The sequence below is a fragment of the Hylobates moloch genome, unplaced genomic scaffold, assembly GCF_009828535.3.
Source record: "Hylobates moloch isolate HMO894 unplaced genomic scaffold, HMol_V3 SCAFFOLD_14, whole genome shotgun sequence".
In the NCBI taxonomy this organism is placed as follows: domain Eukaryota; kingdom Metazoa; phylum Chordata; class Mammalia; order Primates; family Hylobatidae; genus Hylobates; species Hylobates moloch.
In genome coordinates this window covers 51,639,543-51,665,715 of record NW_026652289.1, presented here as the reverse complement: position 1 = coordinate 51,665,715, position 26,173 = coordinate 51,639,543, and the positions used below count along the sequence as shown (strand labels likewise).

Below are 26,173 nucleotides of genomic sequence, written 5' to 3'. Positions count from 1 at the left end.
GTTGTCCCCTCAGTGGGACTCCTGGGAGTCCCTGGAAGCTCACAGGGCTCTGATGGGGTCCCTGTCAGCCACGGGCCTGTGGGCCTCCCAGCACAATGGAGCCCAGCCCAGGCATCTCCGGGACTCGGCCAGCTGGGCTGCTCAGGTGAGGGGCCCTGTAAGGCCTGGAAGAGGCCATCAGACTGGGACTTGGAGGAGAACCGTGGCACTCTGGAAACTCATTTGTAATCCCAAGGTCCTGTCAGCCCAGGTGAACACAGAGTAGCTCATCTGACAACATTAATGCATATTCGTTCTCTAAAAACTAAATGTCTTTGCCTTCTTGGCCCTCTGTTCAACACTTACCCTGGGCCATCTCAGACAGCTGTAAGTCATCCTCATCCCATATTTATTTGCTTATACGTGGATCCCAGCAGTACTTGAGTCAGGGGATCCCTAGACACCAAGTCCCTAGTTTAACAGGCCATCTGAGGCTTGAGTCCTCTCTGTGGAACCAGACCTGCTTACAGACTGTAGTGATGGGCGCTCTTCACCTGTCAAAGCTCCCCGCCCTCTTTCCATACCTGCAGCCATTCGGGCTCCTGGGAAGCCTTTCCTTGCATCGTCCTGGAGTTGGCCTCCCTGTCTCTGCCCCCATGAGTCCTGGCTTGGGCTGGGAAATGCCAGCTACTAGTGCTCCCTCTGCTCCTGATGGCCCCACAGAGATCTCCAGGTGAGACTGTTCCTCAGCCATTCCCTCACAGCTTTGGCTTGGAACTCTCCCTTCCCTCCCTATCACCCCCTCCCAAATACTCTGGGTAAGCAACTGCCTTGTTTACTGAGGGCTCTGGCCATCCATCCATCCATCCATCCACCCATCCATCCATCCACCCATCCATCCACCCATCCATCCACCCATCCATCCTCCCACCCACCCACCCATTCACCCATCCACCTATCCATCCATCCATCCATCCATCCATCCATCCATCCATCCATCCACCCACCCACTCATCCATCTACCCATCCACTCATCCACCCATCCACCCACCCATCTACCCATCCATGCATCCACCCACTTACCCATCCCTCCATTTGTCCACCTGTCCACCAGTCCACCCATCCACCCACCCACCTATCCACCCATCCATCCATCCACCCACCCACCCATCTACCCATCCACCCACTCATCTACCCATCCACCCATCCATCCACCCACCCATCCATCCTTCCATCCATCAATTCATCCATCTATCCATCCATCGATCCATCCATCCATCCATCCATCCATCCATCCATCCATCCATCCATCAAGTTGTACTTGAGTGTTTGGTCCTTTGCCTGCCTCACTTTGCCAACCAGTAATGGTAGAGAGGAGTCCCATTGTGGGGTACTGACTGTAGGGCAGTGGAAGGAGCCTGGTTGCTACCCATTGACTTAGCGTCCCTGTGCCTCAGTTTCCAGCACCATGCAGCACCATTCAACACCATGCAGCACCATGCAGCACCATGCAGCTACCTTCCAAAGCCACTGCTAGGTCTTGCTTCCCCACCTGTGGGCCCATACTGGAGCTTTCCCAGTCATCTTCAGGTGTAACCCAATCCAGTCCAACCCAGTATCACAATCTCACTCTCATTCAATTTAAAGCTCCCCAGTCCCCTGACTTTCACTGGAAACCTCTGATGGGGAAAAGAGAACAGGGTCGGTTTCCTCCCTTGCCATGAGGTACCCACACTCCACTGCCAGCTGCCTCTGGGGTCTCCATAGGTGGGGTGGGGCACGGGGCCGTGACTATAAAGGGGAGAAACATCTCATTGCCCTGGTATTGTTGTAACTGGTGACAGCGAATGCACACAGGTCAGCCCTTTCTCTCCCTGGCACCTGGGCAGGTTTTTTGGCGACCCTGCCCCCCTGGAGTCCCTGACCACTCCGTACCCTACAGCCTTCCACTTCCAACCCCTCCCGTTGCACCCAACAATCTGCTCCACTCAGCTTCTCCTTGGGGCTCCTCTCCCTGTCAGGCTGTTCTCATGGACAGAATTACCAGGCAGCTCTTCCTGGCTACCTTCCATGGCCCTCACTTGGTTCCCAGGGAAGATTTTGGTGCCAATTCTTGGACATAGCAGATGGGAACTCGGACCAAAACCCAGGCGTCCCCCTCCAAGGTTGGAGGCTTAGCTGTCCTCTGATAGATGCTGTATTCTGGAGTGCCAGGCAAGGGAGCGTTTGAAAAAGGCTCTGCTCCCCTTTAAATGGACCCTCTGGTGGAGGAAGGTGTGTAGGGCGAGAGGAGAGGTGATGAGGTGACTCATTTCTTCCAGCCTGGCCCCAGCTGAGGGAAGGTGTTTCTGGTGGGGGAGGTGGCAGGCAGGCAGGCAGGGCTTGGGGAGCTGCTGCTTGCTGAACTGCCCCCGGGTGACAGGCCCTGAGTGTGGGGCTTTGCAGAGAGGTGAAGTAATGGGAAGTTAACAGCCAAGATCGGGGCTTGGGATATCTGGGTTATATCCCAGCTGCACCCGGCAGGTCCCTGGGCTGATTGGGTAACCTCTCTGGGTTACCTTTTCCTCATCCATAAAATGGTAGTCATCACCCCTAGCCCAGTATCTTGCCTTGTGGTGAGCCCTGATCTTGAGTCCACCGTTCTCACCTATGCGCACAATGTCACTTGCTTCTCAGGTCATCTCTATGTGGTGAGAACTATTAGGCCCATTTTCACAGGGAAGGAAACAGACTGAGAAGGGCCAGGGTCATGGGAGGTGTGAACCCACATCTAGTCGGTCAGACCCTTCCCAGCCTCTCAAACAGGCCCGAGTACCCTCTCTGACCTGTGGCCTACACTAACAGGACTGTGCCCTAGAGGGGCGGGCTGTCAGAGCCCGAAAAGGTTAGCCTCCTGCCCCCGCTTTCCCAATGAGGAAACGAGGTCCTGAGAAGTAAAGTGGCTTGCTTCAGGCCCCGGTGTCTGTGGTCTTGCCCCTTGCAGCCACCAAGAGTGTTATGGGCATGAAAAGTGGGAAGTGGCAGTAGTTACAGAGGGTACTTCTCCACTCAACCAGTGGGGGTGTGGAGGGCCCTGGCCAGCTCACAGGCCTGGGTCATGGCTCACACCAACACCCACCAGAGAATGAAGCCAGTAGGCTGTCCCTGGACAGAACAGGGCACCCAGGCCTTGGCCACACTGCCTCAAGGCAGAGGCAGGAATATGTTTCCTCCCAAGAGTCTCCTCCTGGAGTTCTGGGATGCAGCCTGGAGCCGATGGCCACACACCATGGATGGCGAGGGCTGGGTCCCACATCTGGCTCAAGTGAGCCTCCCAGAGGAAGAGACTGTGCCTGCTCCCCACCTGGCACCCCTAGTCCAGAACGGGTTGTCCTGGGTGCCACACGGCTGGGCCGTGACCACTGGCTGTTCACTGGTTCCCCAGGGCTGCACTCCTCTAACCCAGCCTAGGCACCAGGCTAGCCTCTGTGAATCCACAGTGACCAAATTATAGCCCAAAATACAGCTTTGATTTGAGGTGGAGATAATTTGAGTAATCATTTTCAAGAGTTATTTTTTCAAATCATCTTTGGATGTTCCAAAATAGAAAATGGTTCCTGGGCTGTCTACTAAATGGCTGATGTAGGTATATGGCTTTGGGGACAGGTTGACCTGCGTTCAGATCCCAAACTCTGCCCTTTGCCCATTGAGTGGCTTTGGGCAGTCTCTTTCCCTGTTTGGGCCGCCTGTCCCCATCTTTGCCTCCCGAGATCTGTGTTGTGGTCAGGAAGGTAACGCTATGACACCCTTGGTGCAGTGTGTGCCAGGTAGACTTGGTAAATAGAGATTTCACAAAGGGCAGGGCCACAGGCAGCATTCGGATGACAGAGGTTGGACAGGATGAGGGGAGAGGGAGGTAAGAGGAGTGGGGGACAACTACGGTAGGCCCCCTGGGGTGATGCTGATGCTGGGCCTTAGATGGCGGACCCACACGACTGATTAAGTTATAGGATGATTGGTTCATTCATTCCCTAAACACATCCTGAGCCCGACTCTCCCAGCTCAGAGCACTGAGTCAGACCCATGCCCTTGAGGAGGTGGCAGGGGTGGGGGTGAAGGAGGAGGGCGCGGGCTGGGGGAAGGGGTGCAGGGCTGGGAAGCATCGTGAGCAGTCCCTGGGGAGTCAGGCACTTCCTCGGAACAGCCCAGTCCTTGTGACAGTAGCTCACTCAGCCACAGCCCCTGCCAGCAGCCCAAAGCTCTGAGCGGGGGACTGGGCGGGATCCTGGAGCCTGGCAGCCTCTGGGGACTTGAGCACGGCGGTCACAGCCTGCAGGGCCTCTCGCTGCTTTCTGACTCCTCCCGAATGGCCAGCGTAGGTTTGGTTTGCTTCTCTTTCCACTCTGGGGGCCTCCATAAGGACAGAAGAAGGGTTCCCTTGGCGTCAGGGCTGGGTGTGGGGCTGGGCTCCAGGTGGCCTCTCCAGAGGTATCAGGAAGGAATGACAGGTCCCCTGAGAGTCCAGATTCTCATCCTGACTCTGCAGCCACGAGCTAGCCATTTCCTTTTCTGCCCTCAGTTTCCTGGGGAGTGAGGGGAGCCACACAAGGTGGTTCCCAGTTCTGGGGCGGGGGGGTCTGTGGCATTCTGACATGAATGCTGGTGTCCCTCCGGGCAGGGGCAGGAGGCTGTGGCCCCAGATTTGTTTTTCTTCCCAGCCGCCAGGGGCTCTGACCTGAGGGTCTGGAGTGAGGGCAGAGGCTGAGGGGTGAGAAGGGGAGGGCTGCTGGCTGCAAGCAGCTGCCCACCAAAACCACAGAAATGGAAGCCTGCTCCAAGCTAGCCCAGTGACGCCAACCTGGACATGGGGGTGGACGCCTGCCTCTGAGGCTGGGGGGGACAGCTTCTGGCCTTCCAGGCTAGACACCCTGCTTGTTGTTCTGTAGACAGCTGAGCCTGGGCCAGGCCCTCCTCAGGAATTTCTAGGGATGCTTATGGAGGGGGTAGGAGCTTGGGGTCCTAAGTGTCCTACATGCCAGGAGAGTCCACCTGTGAGGGTGGGCTGGAGTTGGTGGGGAGGGGGGGCACTGTTCGGGCAATTTATGCCATTGCTACCCCTACTTCAGATTCTTCTTAGACCTTGGAGAATACCTTCTCCTTCCAGCACCTGACTCAAATGCCTCTTCCTGCAGAGAGCTCTCCTGGATTTCGACTCCATCCCTGCTCCCCTCACACCCCTAAGGTGGCATTTGAGGGGAGACATGGGTCAGGGGAAGGAGTACCAGGCTTTACCTGAGTTAAGTGTGTGCGACCCTGGAGTGTGTGTGACCTTGGAGACTGTAATGTGTGTGGTCAGGGGAGCTGGGACTTCTTCCTCCAGTCTCTGAGGCTTTAGGGGTCCTCAGGGATAGAAAGGAAGACAGACTAAGTGCAGAATGTCAGGCCTGCCTTGGTGCAGTTGGTGACAAAAATCCTGTCTCCCCAGCACCCCTCAAGCGCCCCTGGAGTAAGCCTGCATGCAGCGCCTGGGAGAGCTCAGGGGGTTGTGGTGGGGGCCTGGCCCTGGGACCCACTCCCCAGGCCTGGGAATGTCCTGGGAGACCTCTGTTCCTTCATAGTCCTTAAAGACTACCTCCCTCCCCCAACTTCTCACACCCAGCTTCCCACACCAGCAGCTCACACACGCACCTGGAATCCACTGCACAGTGAGAAAGGAGAATTGGGTTGGCTAGGAACAACAGCCAGAGCAAGCTGGGCAAGTGCCAGGCAGCAGAGGGTAGCTGTCCCTGGAGAGTTCTCTGAGGCTCCCCACCCCGCCCCAGTCCAGAGGTGAATGTAGGGTGTGCTTGCACGTGCTCTTACCTTGACTGAAGTCACCCTCCATGCCCACCTCCCTGGATCTGTGTGGGGGGGGGTTTCCTGAGCCCACAGAGAGCCGAGCGCAGCATCTGGCACATGGCTGGTGCCCAAGAAACTGCAATTGCTGTGATGGTCATGGAGACTGCACAGTGCTGAGGTGAAGGACAGGGACCCCAGCCAGACAGCCTGGGGTTCAAGGCCAGGCCAGCCACTTTCCAGCTGGGCCACTCTGGATGCGATCACATGTCACCCTCCTACACCTCAGTTTCCCCACTTAGCTGAGATAGGGATATTGGAAGGGTGGTACCGTGAGTGAGTGAATTTCAGGGCTGGTTGTCATCAGGGGGACTTAAGGGTGGCCCTTCCCATCTGCTGTCTCATGCTGATGTGTGTCCTGTCCTGTGAGATCTGATGCCAGGCCCGGCACCCCCGGCCCTGTCAGCTGGGTGGGGCTCACTTATGTACCTCACTTATGAACAGATGTGAGGGGACCTCCCATGTGCCTGTGTAAAGCCAGGTCTGGAGTCCCAAGAGCTTGCCCTGAGCAGGGGAGATGGAGGCAGGAGAGAGGCTGTTCCCAGAGATGGTGGGAGGGTCCCCACAGGGCTGTGCTCAGTGTCGCCTCATCGTGGCCCTCATGTGTCCTTCTGTCCTGTGTCACAGTGCAGGGACTTCACAGCCCACACGGGCTACGAGGTGCTGCTGCAGCGGCTTCTGGATGGCAGGAAGATGTGCAAAGACATGGAGGAGCTACTGAGGCAGAGGTGAGCTGCTGGGCAGGCCATGGGGAGCACAGGGCAGGAGGCAGGTGCCTTCTGCTCAGCTCCTGGGACAGTGGACAAGGCCCCGATCCCAGCCAAACTCTGTCAGAACATGCCCTGCTTTAAAAAACTCTCCTGTGTTCCCTCAAACCTGGGCTTCCCCCAAAGGTGGCAAGTCACTGATGATCTTTCAAATGCCCTTTTTTTTTTGCAGGGCCCAGGCGGAGGAGCGATACGGGAAGGAGCTGGTACAGATTGCACGGAAGGCAGGCGGCCAGACGGAGATCAAGTAAGAGCTCCCGGGCCCTGGGGCCCACTCCTCTCCTCTGCTGCCAGTTTCTGGGCCTTTAGATGAGGTTTAGGTCTTCCTGGCATGGGGGAGGCTGGATTGCTCCTTGGTGCCTGGTTGTCGGGCATTCAGGGGGAGGCCGGGTTCTGTGAGGGAGGAAGCCCGAGGGTCTGAGTGCTGGAAAGGGTCTGGGCAGCATCCTCAGTCATTTGCAGCGCAGCCTGCACCAGCCTGGGTGGCCTCCACTGAAGTCCTGAGGGGCAGGTGACAGGCCTCTGCACTGGTGGCCCAAGTCTCCCGCAGCACTGGCTCAGCATGGGCTTCAAGGATGGAGATGTAGCCAGAGACGGGGGTCCAGGAGGGGACACACCTGGGTTCCGGTGCCAGCTCCTCATCCCCCAGCTGTCTGACCATGGGCTGGCTGCTGACACACTCCGTGGCTCCGTTTCCTCATCAGTGATGGGAAAGTAACGCAGCCCTCCTCAAAGGAAGAAGTGGGCTCATGGGCTTAGCTGAGGCCTGGTTAGAGGGCAGGCCATCAGGGGAGTGGCTCTGATGAAGCGGAGGTCTCCAGCCCCACAGGTCTCTGCACGCAGACTGCTGGGGTGGGAGGAGAGGTGAGGAGATGAAGCTGAGTTCAGGACAGAGCCACCCTAACAGTGGAGTGGAGAGGCTGCTCTGGGAAGGCCCAGACTGTCCCCCTGGGTGAGGACAGAGCCAGTCTAAGGGGCAGACAGACCACTGGCCTGCAAGTTCTTGAAAGGGTTCTGCAGAGTCCTCCTGCCGAGGGACCCTTAGCCTGACCCTGCAGCTGCTGTGGAACCCCTTCCCCTCCTGCCTTGTCCCCCGAGAGAGGAACTGAATGTGCCATACTCTGAAGGTCCCCCAAAGACACCAGGCACCCTGGCGGCTCCTGCTTCCAACCAGGAGCCAGAGATCACAGGAAGGCTTAGATGTGGCAGGAGCCGTGTGTGAGGCCAGAAAGTGTGCACACAGCCCTGGGAGGATGCAGGGCTCTGAGGAGCCCTTGCAGCTCTGGCCCCAGCTCGGCCAATGTGAGCTGTGGGACCGTGGGCAAGTCGCCTAGCCTCTCCGAGTTTGTGTCTCATCTCCCACTCCAGCGAGCTGCTGTGCAAATCAACAAGAACATGGTCTGAGGGCCTCCTGAGGGAAGGGCTGAGGGCCGGGTGCAGGCTGGGCACAGAGGAGGGCTCAGGACATGGTGAGGAGTGAATGGACGTATGCAGGGAGGTGTCTTCTGCAGGAAGCAGTGCCCAGAGCTCTCAGCCAGGGGAGGAGCAGCTGTGGGGGCCTGGCAGCACGACCAGGGGAGCCCCTCCCGGCCTCCCGGCCTCCAGGCCAGCTGGAAGAGAACTTTCCCAGAAAGAGAGGGTACCTCATGGGAAGAACTCAGAGACTCGGGAGAGGTGGAGAGGGTGGCCCCAGCAGGGCACAATGGGAGCCAGGCTGGAGTGGGTCTGTGTGATGCAGGCTCAGGGGATTGTGAGTCACAGGGGATTTACAGCAGGGAAGGAGAATCTACCCACAGAAAATACAATGGGGGTGGGGAGCAGGGTGGGCCGTGGGAAGCGGGAGGTACGCAGCATCTTGCTCCATTTGTAGAACCAGGAAGGGGCCAGGTGGAGGCTCTTGGCCGCCCTGATTGTGCCATGGTTATTCAAGGCCAGGTGGGGCAGGCTCTGCCCTGACTTATCCTTTGTGTGGCCCTGGATAGTCCTCCCTGTCTCTGAATCCAGAGTCTGTACCTATGGAAGGGGACGGTCACTTGGAGAGGTGTTCTGGGCAGTCACAGGGACAAGCAGAGAGTGCCAAGCCACAGGGGTTCACTGCACACAGTGGGGTTCCATAGTGTTGCTGTTGACCCATGTGGCATGAAGTACTGTTGGTGAGGCCATGCAGCTGTTCCTTTCAGTGTAGGCCAAGCATCCATCCTCCATCCATTTAGTCACCATTTAATTGAGGACCTACTATGTGCCATGCCCTGGATGGGTCAGGAGAATTCATTAATTTAAAATAAAATAAAATAAAGGGCTTTGCCATTCCTTAGCCAGAGTCCAGCACACGGAGGGTGACTTCCTTCTCCTTCCTAGTCCTTTGCATTAGGGCCCATTTATGCCCCACCTCCTCCAGGAAGCCCTCCCAGACACCTTGCCTTGCCTGTCAGCGTCTTGGCTTAGACCCAATTACCCCTCCCTATGCCAACCTGAAGGGCTTTTGGTGGCGAAGTGTGAGCAGTGGCCGCGGACCTGTTTCCTCATCTTGGACTCCTGTGGGGAGGGTGTGGGTTGGCCCTCAGGAAAGGTGACCCGGCTCTTCAACATGGGGGCTGGTGGCCCACCCTCCAGGGCCTATCCCTGAGTAGGGGAAGCCCCTGGCCTCCCTGAGGCCCACAGCTGCCCCCCAGGTCTGTGGGATGCTCATTCCCTGCCCCTTGCAGAACGGGCAGGGGACTGGGGGGTGGGAAGACTAGGAACAGGGTGCAGAATGAGGACAAAAGCCAGGTGGTTAAGTGACCCTATAAATAGCCTAGTGAGCCCTAAAGGCAGAACTGCTGCCTGAAGGTGCTGCATTTCTGCACAGTCCCCTGACCTCAAACCAGCCAGGAGACACCCTCAGGCCTGGAGGCTCAGGCCACTGAAATTAACAGGAGGTTACATCTTAAGTGATTTTTGACATGTACCTCCTTCACATGTTAACTCAGCAAACATCCGTGGGGCAGTGGCAATGGAGGACGGACAAGTAAGACCCAGTCCCCAAACTCCAGGGATCCCCACCAGCGCTTTCAGTGCATTTTAAAGACAGCATTAGGGCCAGGCACCATGCCTCACGCCTATAATCCCATCACTTTGGGAGGCCGACCTGAGGTCAGGAGTTCGAGACTAGCCTGGCCAACATGCTGAAACCCCATCGCTATCAAAAACATCAAAATTAGTTGGGCATGGTGACGCGAGCCTGCAGTCCCAGCTACTCAGGAGGCTGAAGCAGGAGAATCACTTGAACCTGGGAGACGGAGGTTGCAGTGAGCCCAGATTGCACCACTGCACTCCAGCCTGGGCTGCAGAGCGAGACTCCATCTTAAAAAAAAAGACAGTGTTAGTATTTGCAGGGGGCTTACCAATATTGCTGACGTCACATGTCCAGCCCTGCAGAGACTTTGCCTGACTCTCCTTTCCAGCCTCTGGGCCTTTGCTCCTGCTGTTGCCCTGTTGCTCCCCTGCCCAGTCCCACCCATCCCTCAAGATCTGCCTGAAATGTCACCTCCCTCAGAAAGCTGTCACCTCCACTCCCCTATTGCTCCTCCTGCGTCAGGTAAGGTGCTTGGGGTGCTGCATGCCCCCAGAAGATGCACAGGGCAGGGGTTTGGGAAACAAAGGAAAATCAAGGCAAGGCCAGCTTCCTGTAGCCCCTCTGTGGTTACCAGTGGGCAGGCACAGCCCCCAAGGGGTGCAGGTTTGAATCCTCACGTCCCTGCCTCACCCCCACTTGTCACAAACCAAAAATGCTGTGGTTTTCCTGTCAGAGAGATTTTTAACTTTTTTTTCATGGTCTCTCTTCCTCTGAACTCGGAGAGAATGACGACATTGCTGAGGATATTGGCGGGAGACAGCCAGGCCCTGTTCCTGTCAGATGTCCCCTGACGCTGGCTCACTGTGGGCACAGCCTCAGCACAGGGAGGCGAGAGAGCTACTCCTGTCAGCTGGTGGGCAGGCAGCAGGGACACAGTGGGGTCAGAGCAGGAAACACACTGGAAATCTGGATTGTATTTGAGCACAGAATTTCAGACTGAGCTTCCTGAGAGCTGAGTCAAAAAGGGCAATGGGATGAGTTACACATGAAGGCACTGGTGACAGATGGCAGGAGGCAGAGGCCTGTGCGGGACCCTGTCCTCAACATGCGATGGAGACACAGTAGAGGCGCTCAGGGAGATCTTGACAGTTTCCCTGCGCAGACGGTGGGAGGAAGCCGGAATTTCATGGGGCAGAGAATGACTTTATGTGGCCCCTAGATCCTCCCCAAGATCAGAGCTCAAGGCTGTTCACTTTGGGAGTTCTGGGGCAAAACTGGGCTCCTCCTCTCATCCACAGAGCTGAGGCTGCTCCTTGAAATTTCATCTGGGGCCAAGAAAGGGAGGAGTGTTCTGGGCCTTGTTGTGTGAGCTGAGCTAGGGTGGCCTGATGGTTCCAGCAATGGGGACAGGGGACCTGGGGCAGGAAGGCCTGCAGCCCAGGGGACAGCAAGAGGGGCCTGGAGGGGCCGGAGCCTGCCTGCCCAGGTACCCCAGACAGAGGCAGCACCAGTATCTCTGCAGCACCCAAGGCCTAGCCAGGTCATGGGGGCCAATGGGAGTTCAAGGTGAGCACAGACCATCACTGTCAAGACTGTCCCAGGGGTGGGACAGAGGCTGAATGTCCACCTGGCAGTGCTGTATGTTCAGGCAGGCTCCCAGCTTTCAGATGGGGGCTGGGAAAAGGGTCAGCAGCTCCCAGAACCTGCGATTCCTTACAGCACCCCCCCAGCCTGAAACCATGGACCAGGGTGGCCCACAGGTGGGTTTGGGGTTGAGAAAATCTAGATTATGAGCCTGGGGACAATGAGGAGGAGAGCCAGGCATTGCCCCTGTCCTCAAGGGCTCATGGTTCAGCCGGGTGACACACATCCACTGGGTCAGCCCAAAGTGACATCAGTGCTCAGAAAGGACAGAAGAGGATGCCAGGCAAAGATGCAGCAATGGAGATGGGCACATGCAAAGGCCCTGAGGCAAGATGGAGGCTGGCACCTGGAAGCACTGGGGGGAGGGGCAGAGAGCAGGGCTGACAGGTGGGAGATGGAGGTGGTGGGGCAGAGGCTGCAGCAGTGGTGGCAGCTAGCGTGGGACAGGCATGAGATTTAGGAGATAAAATAGAAGGTGGCGGCAAGGAAGAGAGAGGACAGAGCCAGGGGTGACTCCTGGGTTTCTGGTGTGTATAGCTGGTGGACAGTGGTGTCTTTGCCGAGAGGGGAGCCCTGGAAGAGGAGAGGTTTGCAGGGCAGGTGCTGAGTCCGGTTTTGGACATGCTGAATTTGAGGTATCTGTCAGATATGAGACCCAAAAGGTGAGGGCGGGGAAGTGAATGTGCAGGCCCTGAGCTCTGGGAGGGGTCTGGGCATGCTGTGGTCATGAAGGAGGCGGGGCTGGAGGGTGGTGTGCGTGAGGGCTGGGTTGGGGGTGTGGGGACCACGCTGTGCCTGGAGGCCTCTAACTGAATGAGTGGGACTGAGCTGAGGGGTGAACTGACAAGAAGCAGAGGGATTGGAGGTGTCACTGCTGGTGAGGAGTCAGAGAAGAGTCCTGAGCCCCACAAGGGAAGGTGGGGTCACCACACAGCCACCCCTCTCCTCCTTCCTCTCCCTGGATTCTGCCTGGGTGGCCACGGGCGCAGCTCCTTCACTCCTCTGACCCTTGGCTTCTCATCTGTGAAATAGGATAATAAAGGCACCTGTGCTGGCAGAGTTGTGAGCACTTCTGACGTCTGGATGGGCATCAGCAGCACTTGGGGCCGGGCCCCACCCCGAAGCCTCAGCCTCAGGAGGTCAGGGAGGAGCCTGAGAATCTGTATTTCTAAAGGCTCCGCAGATGCTGATGCGGCTGGTCTGTGGACCTCACTTTGGGATCCACGAGTTTAGGGCGAGGGGCCTGGCCCCCACAGATCTCCCCCAGGCCTGGATCCCCAGGCTCCTGCCAGGCTACTGCTCCTTCTTGGCCTCTTCTTCCCCAGGTGTCTACTGAGAGGAGAAGCCCCCTGAGAAGCCTGCCTGGTGCGCTGCCCCCGCCACCCAGCGCTGTCCGGTGGGCGTCATGAGGCCATGTGGCCGCCAGGGGGCAGCTGAGCTGCTCCACAGAGAGGCTGCAGGGAGAGCCAGATAAAATACTGGATGCCCAGGCGAATGTAAATTTCAGATAAACAACAAATACTTAAAAAATAAAAGTCCGTTTTAAATACTACAAGGGGCATACTATACTCAAAAAGTGCTCGTTCATCTGAGATTCACATTGCACTGGGTGTCCTGTTTTTATGTGTTCATTCTGGCAGCCCCCGCCCATCATTCCCTGCCTCCTATGAGCTGTGCTGGGCCCTTCCCTTCTTCCCTCCCTGGCAGACAGTGCCCACCTCTCACCTCCTGCGCCCTGACCTGCTAGCCTCTCCCACGGCCATCCAACCTCCTCCAAACATCCCCTGGGCCACCTGCTGAGAGCCCATCTGAACACTGTCTCCTGCCCTGCAGCCTCACCCTGGGGCCATTTGGTACCTGCCGAGGAGAGAGGGCTGTGAGTGTGGAAGAGGAGTTCAGGGGAGGGAGGGAGGGTCCTGAAGACAATCCCCTCTTCTCTAAGAATGCAGCTAGGAGCACAGATGGTGGGGGTCTTCGGTACCTCCTTCTTCTGCCACATTGCAGGGGGTTGATTGCTTTAATTTGCAGAGAGCTTTGTCTTCCAGAAATCAGTCTGGGGCCCCAGTGGAGGGTCACCATCTGGCTAAAGGGTCCCTTGGTTCTAGAGTGACTCAGGGTCTTCCCACCAAAATAAAAGTCCTCCCCCCTACCCTGCCCCGCCGGGGGGGGGCAGCCTGGACTGCAGGTTCCCGCTGTGCTCTCCTCCTCCTAACCTGGATCCGTCTGTTTTGCAGCTCCCTGAGGGCCTCCTTTGACTCCTTGAAGCAGCGTAAGTCCCCTACCCTGGGGCAATGGGATCTTTTGGGACTGTGAGGCTGGTAGAGGGTTTGGGGGGACAGAAGATGAGGTGTTGGGGCTGGGGCTGGGCTGGCCCACACAGGGGTGAGTTGTGGGTGGCTGAGGCCCATCAGATCTGACACTGGGGACCAGTATCCATGATCTGCCCCCAGAAATGGAGAATGTGGGCAGCTCACACATCCAGCTGGCCCTGACCCTGCGCGAGGAGCTACGGAGTCTCGAGGAGTTTCGTGAGAGGCAGAAGGAGCAGAGGAAGAAGGTGAGGCAGGTGCAGGGGGTGGGGGAGCTGCTGCCCCATTGCCAGCCTCTCAGTTGCTGTGAGGGTAGGGGCTGACCCTCCTGGTGGAGCCAGTGGAGGGCAACAGGGGTGGTGGTGGGACAGCACCCCAGGCTTTGGGGCTTGAGGGTGATCTGAAGTGGGTGGGGAGGGCAGAGGCCTGGCCGCTGGCACCAAGGCCAACTCTCAGTCCCAGAGCCCCATGGAGGGTCCTTCCCGTCGAGCTGCCTCATGCCTAGGAGGATCCTACTACAGCAGACTCTAGAGGGTCTGTGGCAACTTGGCGGTGTCCAGCGGAGGCAGTTTGAGTTGTGGGGGTCACTGGAAACTGGTCTTGAGTCCAAGGATCAAGGCTGATTGTCCTGGAAAAAGGCAGACTTGCAGCCAGTCACCCCACAGGACTGCCCAAGGCTGAGGGGTCAGACACAGACTGGGGTGGGAGAGTTGTATGGCATTGTTTAGCATCCAAAGGTACTTCTCACCCATATGTAGGGCATGGCTATCCCGAGACAGAGTGACTGCATGGAAGTGAGGTCCTCATCATGGGAGGTGTGTAAGCAAGAGGCTGGCAGATGCTTGTCAGGGAGGCTGCAGGGCTGAAGTTGGATATAGGTTCCCTGGAGGGCAGGCAGGACACAGGCTGGCCTGGAGGCTGGGCTTGGGCCTGTGAGGATGGGGGCTCAGCCTCTCAGGGCCTTAGTGCTGAGGGTGGTGCCCTGCATAGGGTGGTGCCCTGCATAGGGTGGTGCCCTGCATAGGGTGGGAGGGCAGCACACAGACCCGCTTCTTGCTTGGGGAGGATCATTGTAAAGTGGCCGAAGAACTGAAAATGAAAAGACACAACTGAGCCTCGAAGGGGAAGAAGCTGTACCTGAGGCTGGGGAAGAAGCTGTACCTGAGGCTGGGGAAGAAGCTGTACCTGAGGCTGGGGCCAGGCTAGGCCTGGGTGTCCTGGCCATACCACTTCCCATCTCTGTGCCTCAGTTTCCCTCTCACAGGATGGGACACATATGTCTACCTCCCAAGTGCTGGGAGCTCAGCCCAAGCCATCGCCCCTCAGTCTCCACAGACAGGGCTCCAGCTCTGGTTAGCAGCTCTGCTGGCAGAAATGTAGCGTGGCTGCCCGCACCACCTGCCCATCTGCCAGCTGGGCTTTCAGGATTCTAAATATGGGGTTCTGAGCAGACTGTGGGTCCCCAGAAGCCAGCCCAGGCTTGAGGTGCTGGAGCAGGCACCCTCTCTGAGCTGGGACCTGCCTGCAGAGCCTGCAGAGAGCCTGCCAGGAAGGAGGGACCCTGGCCCTGCTATTTTGAGCCCTGTGGCCAGAGAAGCTGCTCTGGCTGCAAAGGCTGTTTTGGACAGAGCACTCTTTCCCCAGGTGGCCAGGGCCCTGCAGGCAGAGCGCTGTGTTGTAGTGTGTGCCATGTGTGTCTGAGCCTGTGTGTGTGTGCCACAGAGCAAGGACGCATGCTCACAGGACAGTACACACGTGCCTACGCTCCCCTGCATATGCCTGTGAGCATGTGTCCTTGTCCAGCCCTGTGCACTTGGGTGTTTTGGGGTGTGTGTGTGAGTGCCTGTGCCTCGCTGGTCTCCCCGCTGGCACAGAACCCCTCCCCTGAGACCCCAGGCACAAACTGGCTCAGTTCTCCTACCTCATAACCCAGTCGCTGTCCTGGCTGTTTTGCCTTCTCTATCAGAACAGGAAGCCTGGGAGGTGAAGGGAGGCTTTGGCCCCAGACCTCGGCATAGGGACCCAGTGGCCACTGTGCCTGCATGTGGCCTGTGGTTGTGTGTGGGTGACTGTGGGAGTGTGTACTTGTGAGTGGCGTCTGTGGGTGTGCACAGGAATGCCTGTGATCATGCGTGTGGGCAGCTAGGGATGGGGCCTATGTGCCTCCGAGTTAATGTGGAACTCTGCATGTATATGTGTGCCAGAGTGTACACACACATGTGAGCGACGGTGATGCCTGCAGAGGCTCGGGGATGCAGGATGAACGACTGTGTGCACTCGCGTGTTGGGGTGGGAACTCCAGCTGGAGACGAAGCCCCGGCCAAGGTCTGCAGCCAGGACCTCACGGCACACCCATGCCCTGGGATTCTCTGTGGCCTTCCATTGTGAGGGTCACTGTGAAGCAGCAGGCTCTGGGGGAGGGAGGGCAGCCTGTCACCCTCTCTCCAGAGCCAGGAGAGGTGCTGCGCCTCATCCCAGGGACACTTCGTCCTCTTGGCCTAGGGGAGCCTCCCGAGGCCGTGGCCCTCGGCTCAGAACTTCGTGTCCCCTGCAGTATGAGGCCGTCATGGACCGGGTCCAGAAGAGCAAGCTGTCGCTCTACAAGAAGGCCATGGAGGTGAGCGCCAGGGCCTGGGGCCGCGGCCTTCCCTCGAGGAGCAGTGCAGAGCTCAGGGTGCAATCCTGGGCTGTGGCCCCGGGCAGGGCATTCGGAACAGGCTGGCCTCGGCCTTGGTCCTGCAGGGCGCAACAGCCTGCGGGGCGCTTGGGCCTGCGCTGGGCGCCATGGCCCCGTGGGGATGGGCCCGGGCCCTTCCCTTGGGGGGCTCATGAATGAAGGGCAGATGAAGTCAGCTGGGGACTCCAGGGGTGGAAGGAGGAGGGACCCCTGAGCTGGATCCTGCGAGACGCTGGACAGGAAGGGAGAGGGGCTCCGAAGAGGGCGTGGCGTGGCGAAGGGCGTGCCCTCGCCGAGGAGCACAGCCCAGGAGGCGGGGCCTGGGGCAGGCCACGCTGTCCTCAGTGGGGAGGGCCTGAGAGCAGGACTGCCAGCAGCCCCCACGCCTTCTCCATCTCCTTCCGGACCCCCAGATCCCTGTCCCTGGTGAGGATGCCCCCACTCCACCCGCAACCCTCGCCAGGGAAAAAGGGAGGCTGGGCTAAGGGAGCCTCACTCCCGGGGACCAGAGAACAGGGCTGTGCAGCCCCCAAGTCACACCCCTCCACACCCCCAGTCCAAGAAGACATATGAGCAGAAGTGCCGGGACGCGGACGACGCCGAGCAGGCCTTCGAGCGCATTAGCGCCAACGGCCACCAGAAGCAGGTGGAGAAGGTGCGCTGGGCTGCTGGGCCATGTGGGTCGCCCAGGGCTGGGGGCAGTGGGGGAGGCACGGAAGGGGTGCTGTAGACACCCCCAGGCAAGATCTGCATCTGGGGATGCTGCTCAGCCCTCTCTGACCCCCAGTCTCCCCATCTGTGAAATGGGTTTCCTAGAGAGAACCTCAGGGCATGGACAGGCAGGTCAGCTGGATCCCCTTTGCCACCGTCAGGCGGCACTCAGGGAGCCATTCCTCGGAGCAGGCCCACTGAGGCCCACAGGGCGATGAGAGCAGATGCCAACCCTCACACAGCCTTGAAGAAGGGCTCAGTAGGCCCATGTCACAGAGAGGAAACTGAGGCTCACAGTAAGTGACTTGTCTAAGGTCTCAGAGCCAGGAAGCAGCAGAGAAGGGACCCCCAACTCAGGTGGTCTAGAGCCCATGCTCCTGCTGCTGTGGCCCCTAGGCCAGAGTGGGGGTATCAGAGCTCCCAGAGCCCAGGAAACATGTCACTCATTGCACAGACAGGAAGGCTGAGGCCCAGAGAGGGAAGTGGCCCGAGGGTGAGCTGGGGGCAGTCAGTCAGCGGCCAGAGCTCAAGTCCCAGCCAGGGGGCTCAGCAGTAGTTGCACCTCTCCTGTGGGCTGTGGTCCCACTCTTCACAGGCATCCTCCTGGGCTCGGTTCCTGCCTTCATTCCCTTTCCATGGAGCTAGCCTGTGGTCCTCTGTGGGCGGAGGTTGCTGGTGGATGATAGCATCTGCCCACAGTTGGCTCCTGAATGTCCCCCCCCAGAGTGGCCGGGGAAGGTGTGACAGTCACTTCAGGGCCGCCGGGGTGGGCCCTGGCTCCTGGGGCAGGGGCTCAGCGCTGCTTTCCCTCTGTTTCCTCAGAGTCAGAACAAAGCCAGGCAGTGCAAGGACTCGGCTGCCGAGGCAGGTATGTGGGCCTGGCTGCCCCATCCGACCGGGGCGGAGGCCTGGGCGGTACTCCCCCCACACACCTCCTCACTCTGGGGACACACACACTCCCACCTGGCTGCACAGTCATGGGCGCGGCGCTCTCATTCCAGATATGTGCAGTCAAAGTAAATGCTGTGTTCCCCCAGGCGCCGACCCTTCTTGGCGCTTCGTGTGTTCAGTCCTCACAGCTGCCCTCTGAGGTGGCTGCTGTTATTATTCCCTTTCTTAACAGATGAGGAAACAGAGGCACTAAAAGGTCCAGTACTTGCCCCAGGTTACAGCCAATAAGTGGTGGGGACTGCATTTGAACCCAGGCCAACGGGCTTCAGAGCCCAGGACTTGCATGGCACAGCCCCAGGAGACAGCCACTCATCTCTCAAATGCATGTGCGCACACACACACACGCATGTGTGCTCATGTGTGCACACAGCCTTCTCTGGGCCTCTGTCCTTCACTTGATGCCCGAATCCTACCAACACCCTTGTCCCTGCTGGTGCCCCACCCACCAGACACAGCACCCACCCTTCTCCCTTCCCCTGGGAAGGCCTCTCCCTTCTGCTCTGCCTTTACTGGGACCCAGCTACTCCTTTGGCTGGGAGACAGGTGACCTCCAGAGATCTGGGCACGGAAGTTGTGACCCAAGCCTGTGGGACTCCACCCCTCCTCCAGCGCCCTCTCAGCTGCCCTCTCTGAACCTCAGTTTCCCCTCTGGAAAGTGAGGTGGGGCGCCCAGAGATGCCCAGAGGCCAATACTCTGGACTTGCATATATGAGGCTCCACTCCAGCCCTCAGGCAGCTCAGAGCACAGTTGGGGAGCAGCAGCAGTACCAGCGTGGGTGGCCCTGACAGGCACTCAGATGAGGCCCTGCCAGCTGCTAGGGCAGGTCCCACGGGGGAGGCGGGGCTCCCAGGGGGGAGGAGGCCTCCAGGATGGGACCCTGCTGGAGCACAGGGGTGGAGGAGCTCCTGTCAGGGCCCTCTCTGAGGCTGCCTGCGCTTTCAGAGCGGGTATACAGGCAGAGTATTGCGCAGCTGGAGAAGGTCCGGGCTGAGTGGGAGCAGGAGCACCGGACCACCTGTGAGGTGAGTGGCCCACGTGGAGCCTCGCTTTCCCCAGCTGGGAAGTGTGAGACGCCCATCCCTGCTCCAGCCGCTTCAAACGGCCCAAGCGAGGCAGTGGGGGAAGGTACCCGTTACTCACTCGTTTATTCAGCCTCCTGCTCACAGGCCTGTGCTGAGCCCTGGCCCTGGTGCTTGTTGCCTGCCCTTGAGTCCTGGGCCCCTTCGTTGCAGGCAGGCATTCTTCCACCCTTTTTGTTGAAGGCAAAACTGAGACTTCGACAAAACCCACAGCCTCTCTGGGCGCTGCCGATGGACAGGGCCTGGGGAACAGGGCTCAGGACTCCTGTCTGAGGTTCCTCTCACTACCCTTCTGCCTCGGTGTGGTGCAGCCTGAAGGGAGGCTGGGACAGGGACCCCCTGCGCAGCTCCACCTCCCTCCCTGCAGCCTCAGCGCTGGCCCGGAGTCAGGATGGGGACCCCAGGGCACTCTCTCTTTTGGACTGGGCTTCCAGCAGAGAGGGCCGGCCTGGTCAGCTCCAGCAGAGCTGTGAATGGGGCCAAGCCTGGCCGGGCCCTGTAGCCCCCTCCTCACTGCTCACCTCCCTCTCACTGCCCCCAGGCCTTTCAGCTACAAGAGTTTGACCGGCTGACCATTCTCCGCAACGCCCTGTGGGTGCACAGCAACCAGCTCTCCATGCAGTGTGTCAAGGATGATGAGGTGGGGGCTGAGGGCCTTGGTGGGGTAAGGGAGGGCAGCCTCTAGGTGGCAAAGTGCCCAGGTCCAGTCAACAAGCACCTGGTCCTCTGTGATCAGCCTGGCCCCAGGGGTCTCAGGCCTCAGCAGCTCAGCCTTTGCCCCCAGAACCCCAGGACAGAAGCTCAGTACCGCACAGGGCCATGGCTTCTCTGCCTGGAAGATGGTGACTCTGTGGTTCCCCTGCCATCTGACTTCCTCCTCATGCCTCAGAGCCACAGAGCACCTGCTCCCTCTGCCGGGGGTGGGAGGGGAGGTGGACACAGCTGTCAGAGGTTGGAAGAAGCTGGAGGATCCTGGCTGCTCTGCCCTAGGCCTGGTGCTTGCAGGAGCCGAGGCGCAGTCCTTCCTCTGCTCCCCACATCTCCAGGGTGTCCTGGTTCCCCTTACTGAGCCCAACCTGCTGGGTGGGTCCTCCCCAGCCGAGGGGGCCCCCAGCCAGGGGCCCTGAGCTCTGCTGATGCAGCCCAGCACATGGCTCTCCCGGGCGGCCCTGGCCCCCTTGCCTGCTGTGTTTCCTGCCTGATGCTCCTGTCTGGGGGCTGTGGGGGTTGATTTTCTTGTTGTTTTTGCCCAAGTGACTCAAGCCCCCTGCTGCCTCCTCGCCTACTCCAGGTGGAAGGGCAAGCTCTGGATCCACTCTCCTAGCCCCAAGGCCTGGCTGTGCTGCATTCTCGCTCTGTGACCTTGGGCAAGTCACTCTCCTCTGAGTTTCCTCATCTATCCAATGGGAAAAGTGGGGTCTACCTCAGAGGACAGGTGTGAGTTAAGTCCCTTGCACAGGGCCTTGCGCACAGAAGGTGTTCAGGAAACAGGAAGCTGTCAGCCAGGGCCGTGACCCCTCAGGATCAAAGACCCCGAGCCGCGCACAATGGCCTGTGAGGAGGCCGGTGGGTGGGGGCCGCTGGCCAGAGTTCAGGCCCACAGAGGGGCAGAGTGGGCATCGGGCTGCAGCCTCTGCTTTTTCCTGCCCCAGCTCTACGAGGAAGTGCGGCTGACGCTGGAAGGCTGCAGCATAGACGCCGACATCGACGGCTTCATCCAGGCCAAGAGCACGGGCACAGAGCCCCCTGGTGAGGCCCGGCCTGCGGACAGCGCAGCCTCTGGGTGCACTGAGCCCCTGGGAAGGCCCGGCCCTGAGCCTCAAGTGCCAGGACAGGGCTGAGGTAGCTCACAGCTCCCTTCCGGGCAGAGGAGCCCTAGCAGGGGTTGTGGGGGGTTGGGTCCTAGGCCTGCTGCCTTCTCTCAGGCAAAGCTAAGGGCACAATGGCACTCAGAGGAAGAGGTGGGGATGGGGATTGATGTGAGGAGCTCCCACGGCCCCCACTCCCCGCCTGTTTGGTTCCACTGGATCACGGGTCCAGAATATTAGGTCTTGATGGTACCTACAGTGGGGTCTCTCATGGGAGCAAGACAGGCACCTCCCCAGGCACCCGGATGGGCCAGGGCCAGATTGGGAACATAGGGCCCCAGCCGAGTCTCTGGCAGGGCCAGAATGGGGTGTTGGGGGCCGCCCTGGGGCTCACAGCTTGCTGTCTGCAGCTCCGGTGCCCTACCAGAACTACTACGATCGGGAGGTCACCCCGCTGACCGGCAGCCCTGGCATACAGCCGTCCTGCGGCATGATAAAGAGGTGAGGCCCCGACAGATGGAGGTGAGGGCCTGAGGCTGGGCCAGGAAGTGGGTCGAGCCCCTCCTCCGCGCCTGGCCCTTCCTCGTTCACTGAGCACCTACTGTGTATCTGTATCTGGTGCCCAGTTTAGGAGACAAGATAAGCTCAGTTCAGCCTATGGAACCCTCAGCCCAAGGGACCCAGACACTAAGTGAATAATCACACCCCAATTATTCACTAGGGGATGTACTCCGAGCTCTGGGGAGGCCCCTATGCCGGCTTCCTTGTCCCTGAGGCTTCACGTGAGCCTGGTGCTGTCAGGCTGCAGTGGTAACGCTGTCTGGCTGGAGCAGGACTGGGGCATCTGGAGAATTCTCCAGGCTTTTCCAGGGCCCCTTCCCCGGCCTGGCTGCAGTCAGGTGCCCAGGTCCTAGCGATGGGCCTCAATGTGTGACCTGGGCAAGTCATTCGCATTCTCTAAGGCCAGGGCCCTGAGTGTTGGGGTCAGATTCAGAATCTAAGGACTCTCCTGGTTCAGGCCTTGAATGACAAAGGTGACAGCCCATTGGCAGCACTATAGCCAGCTCAGGAAGCCCTCATAGCCAGGCCTTTGAGGGAGGCCACGTGCCCTGTCTGTGAGCATCCACAAGGGTCTGTGGGTTTCACATGGTGCCTGCGCCCACACCACCATGCCACCACTCTTCAGCCAACCTTCAACCAAGAAGGCCCTGCCTCTGGAAGGTAGTGGACTCTGGGGAGAGGCTGATGCAGTTCCCGGCCCTTTGCAAGGACCAGCTCATTCCAGGGCCTCAGGAGCCCCTGGAACTTCCTACTCCTGGGAGGCAGAGGCTCGTGGGAACCACCCGTGCTTAGAGAGGGGCATACACACACCCTCTTTGAGAATCTTGTGAAAGCAGTGACCCCAGGAGGCAGCACATTCACAGCCTCACATGCTACAAAAGCTTGTGAGACAGGCTTCCCTGCGCCTGGTGAGGACCTGGATCCCAGCAAAGGTGGTCATTTAAGCAACTGGACAAAAGAGCTCACCTGAAGCAGTATCAGGAAGGGGCAGAAAGGAGTGGCCCCAGAAAGAATGAGAGAGAGATGTCTTACAGGGCGGAGGGAGGCCTGGCTGCTGGAGGGGGCTGGTCAGGCCTCTGGATGGGGCATCTAGAAGCCAGGCAGGGCTGGGAAGAGGCGGGTGTCAGTGGCTGAGAGTCAGAAGTGTAGACAGTCTGGGGAAAAGAGGTGTGGGGCAGGCAGCACAATGGCTCAGCAAGTCCTGCAACCTTTCCCCTTGCCCTGGTCGCTTCCTCCTCCTGTCCCCAGCCCCTGCTAGCTCTCACCCTGTCCTTTGCTGCCTGGGTTGCTGGCGCGTGTGTCTGCCCGCCTGTGTTGGTGTCAGGCCCTCCCATGTGCTGGGTCCACGCATGTCCACCCTGAGCATGTGTGTGTACTCCTGGGGCCTTGGCCCTTGGCCCCTCATGTGGGAAAGGCCCTCCACATGCCACCCTGAATTGCAGGGCTGCCTCCCACAGGACCCTGAGTCATGGCTCAGCCCCTCACCTGCATTCAAGGTCCCTCAGGGTCTGGTCCAGTCCCTATTTCAGTCCTGTCCCCAACACACCCAAATTGGTCCACTCCACTCCACAAACCCTGCCTGTGCCTTGCCTCCTCCCCTGCACCTGAGCGCTCCCTCTCCTGGTCACCCGCAGTGCCTCGCTCCCCCTTCTCTCCTAGTAAAGCTTCACTCACCTTTGAAGACTCAGCCCCACTCCACCAAGAAGCCTTCTCGCCTTGGAGGCAGTGTCAGCCTCTACTTGTTGAGCCCTCACTACTGCCCACTTCAGGGGGTGCCCCCAGCATCTGCCTCTTCTATTTTATTTTCCTTTATTCAGTAAACCTTCATGACCCCAGCTCAGTCCAGGCCTAAGCCTGGCGCAGGGGCAGGGGTAAGTAGCCCAGCGCTGTCCCCGAACTCCTGTGCACAGGGTGGCTGAGCTGGCCTGATCACCGTAGGCCCACAGGGAGGAGGGCTGGCTCGGCCCAGGCAGTGGAGGCCTCAGCAGGGCACGTGAGCCAGGCTTTGTGCGGCAGTGCACCCCCCACCCCCACCCGCGGGGGAAGCTGCTAGGGCAAGCTAGAGCAGGAGCCTGGAGGGTGAGGACTGGGCGTCTTCCCACGAGGCCTCAGCACGGAGGTCCTAGAACCCCCCAAAGGGCCATGGGAGTCTTCCCATGAAGCTGCAGCTTTGGGGGTTCTAGGATGCCCCCAAAGGGCCCTGCAGGGAGCAGGTGCTGAGATGGCCTGCAGAGGGCGCCAGTGGAGGGCGTGGCTGGGGAAGGTGGAGCCACCGGGACCACTTTCTGGGGAGCCCTCCTGCCTGAGGGGCACCTCATAAATGACATCCATGCCTGGAGGCTAGGGGCAGCCCCAGCCCTGGCAGAGCACGTGCAGCTCTGAGACCTCTCCCTGTCTAAACCCTCCCTCCCGGTGGGTCCGAGTGTGGGGCGGGGGCACTCACCCTCTATCCTCCCCGTTCCCAGGTTCTCTGGACTGCTGCACGGAAGTCCCAAGACCACTTCGTCGGCAGCTTCTGCTGGTAAAGGGGGTCAGGAGGGGACCCCCAAACACACGGACCCCGGGGGGGGAGGAGAGGTCTCCCACATGGCACAGATGGGGCCACTGAGGCCCTCAAGGGGAAGAGTGTGTCCCCAACAGCAAGTGTGGACAGTGGAAGGAAGAGGCAGGGCCCAGCATGGAGAAACCCCGTTCTAGCAGGACCTCCAGGGGCCAGTGTCCCCAGAAAGGCGAGGGGTCCATATCTCACCCTCCTCTTAGCCTCCACAGAGACCATGACCCCCACCCCCGAGCGGAATGAGGGTGTCTACGCAGCCATCGCAGTGAAGGAGATGCAGGGAAACCCGGCCTCGCCAGCCCAGGAGTACCAGGCACTCTATGACTATACAGCGCAGGTGAGGCCTCTACACCCCAAACCCACCTGTGCCACCTCCCCTGCACCTGAGAGCTCCCTCTCCCATCCAGTGCCTTGTGTCCTCTCTCCTCATGGTTTCACTCATCTTCGAGCGTCCTCTCCTGCTCAGGAGGGCACATGTGCCTGTGTGTCTACACTAGCAAGGGCACCTGGGAGTGTGCTTGGGTGTGAGCTCTGAGAACAGCACCCAGGGCTTGGGGGGCCTCAGTGTGCATGTACTGACTGGAAGCTGGTGTGCAGCAGGCCTGTGTCTGCCTGGGCCTGTACACAGCACACACGTGGAGCGCATGTGCCTGTGCCGTCCACACAGGCTGGGCGCTGCATGGTGCACACGTGCAGGGAGCTGGCAGAGCCTGGGGCTGCCTGCAGGTCATAGCTTGAGGGCCAGGCTCTGTGCCTTTGGGTCAGGGCCCTGTCCTTCGTGGCCATGGGTGTGGAAAACTGTGGCCAGAATAAGTCTTACAATCCTGCCAGGATTGATTTTCTGATGTCCATAGGGTGAGGATGCACCAAGGCAGCCATGGGGCAGCTATGAGAGTCCATTCTGCTCCCTGCTTGAGTGGAGGGGTGCATAGCCAGACCTCACATCCACCTGGACTGAGGCCAAGCACCCCCACATGGCCAGGCAGGCTGGGTGTGGACTCCACTGACAAGGCCAGGGCTCGGGGAGGCAGGGAAGCCAGGCCAGGAGAATGACGGGGTACTTGGATGGCAGTGGCTAGCTGGGGCTGGGGACCACAAAGGGGAGGCTATGTGGTAAGCTTGGGCATGTGTGTGCCGTGGGCTTGGGGTATGATGAGCACCCATGACCCCTGACATGGTCCAGTCACTGTGTCTCCAGAGTGGGAGAGGGGAGGTAAGGCTGGGAAGAAACCCAGGTTGGGGGAGGCCTATGATGACAAACTGAAGGGGACGGGAGGCCCGGTCCCTTGGGTTACCCCCATCCTGTGTCTCCAAGGGGCTGCCCCGGCAGGCACGGACACAGCTCAGCTGCCCCTGCCCACCCTGGGAGACATGCCGCATTTACTGCTGGGTGGGAGAACGCCAGGCCCCTCCCTGCAGGCCCTTCCAGCGTCATGCGCTTTCAATCTCTTGGCCAGAACCCAGATGAGCTGGACCTCTCCGCGGGAGACATCCTGGAAGTGATCCTGGAAGGGGAGGATGGCTGGTGGACCGTGGAGAGGAATGGGCAGCGTGGCTTCGTCCCTGGTTCCTACCTGGAGAAGCTTTGAGGAAGGGCCAGGAGCCCCTTCGGACCTGCCCTGCCAGTGGAGCCAGCAGTGCCCCCAGCACTGTCCCTGCCTTGCTGGGGCCCAGAACTAAGCGTCCCCCAGCCCTGAGAGGGAGCCTGTCTCCCAGGGAATAAAGGAGTGCGTTCTGTTCTCCTTGGTGTGTTGGGGGTCCCTTTCTCTTTTTCTCCTGCTCCAGTGTCCAAGTGCTCAGTTCAGAGGAGGCAAAGGACCAAGGGAAGGAGCCTGGATGGCGGAGCTCCCCAACTCGGCCGAGGCTTCAGCTACAGTTGGAGAAGAGGCCTGGCCCCAGTTGCTAGGAGCTCCCAGACTGCCAGGGAGATACGTTCACACCTGGACAGAGGACACAGGGGTGCAGGAGGATGTGGCAGGGGCAAGAAGGGGCTCAGCAGGGCTGCAATGGGGAGAGCAGGCTTCTTGGGGGCAGAGGGTTGAGCAGGTCCATGGCTGGGCAGCAGCGGCCAGGCCAGGGCAACTGCGTGGGCAAAGGTGAGGTTGGGGGTACACCCAAGAATAGTCTGAGGACTCAGTTTGGAAACAGGAAGCTGGTGATGGATCTGTTGTTGGAGAGGCCACGGTGGGAGCCCAGGAAG

General features: G+C 59.5%; 1 protein-coding gene across 1 annotated transcript in view; it reads left to right on the top strand.

The window, feature by feature from the left end:
• Positions 1–25,860, top strand: part of PSTPIP1 (proline-serine-threonine phosphatase interacting protein 1) — a 42,602-nt gene extending 16,742 nt beyond the window's left edge. The window contains exons 2-15 of the mRNA XM_032176130.2: positions 6,481–6,581; positions 6,793–6,867; positions 13,554–13,588; positions 13,770–13,876; positions 16,183–16,245; positions 16,862–16,960; positions 17,839–17,884; positions 18,911–18,990; positions 19,589–19,687; positions 20,700–20,796; positions 21,266–21,356; positions 23,882–23,937; positions 24,177–24,310; positions 25,431–25,860. Coding sequence (XP_032032021.1) covers positions 6,481–6,581; positions 6,793–6,867; positions 13,554–13,588; positions 13,770–13,876; positions 16,183–16,245; positions 16,862–16,960; positions 17,839–17,884; positions 18,911–18,990; positions 19,589–19,687; positions 20,700–20,796; positions 21,266–21,356; positions 23,882–23,937; positions 24,177–24,310; positions 25,431–25,562 — 1,215 coding nt within the window. The 3' untranslated portion in view covers positions 25,563–25,860. The remainder of the gene's footprint in view (positions 1–6,480; positions 6,582–6,792; positions 6,868–13,553; positions 13,589–13,769; positions 13,877–16,182; positions 16,246–16,861; positions 16,961–17,838; positions 17,885–18,910; positions 18,991–19,588; positions 19,688–20,699; positions 20,797–21,265; positions 21,357–23,881; positions 23,938–24,176; positions 24,311–25,430) is intronic.
• Positions 25,861–26,173: the final 313 nt, after the last annotated feature.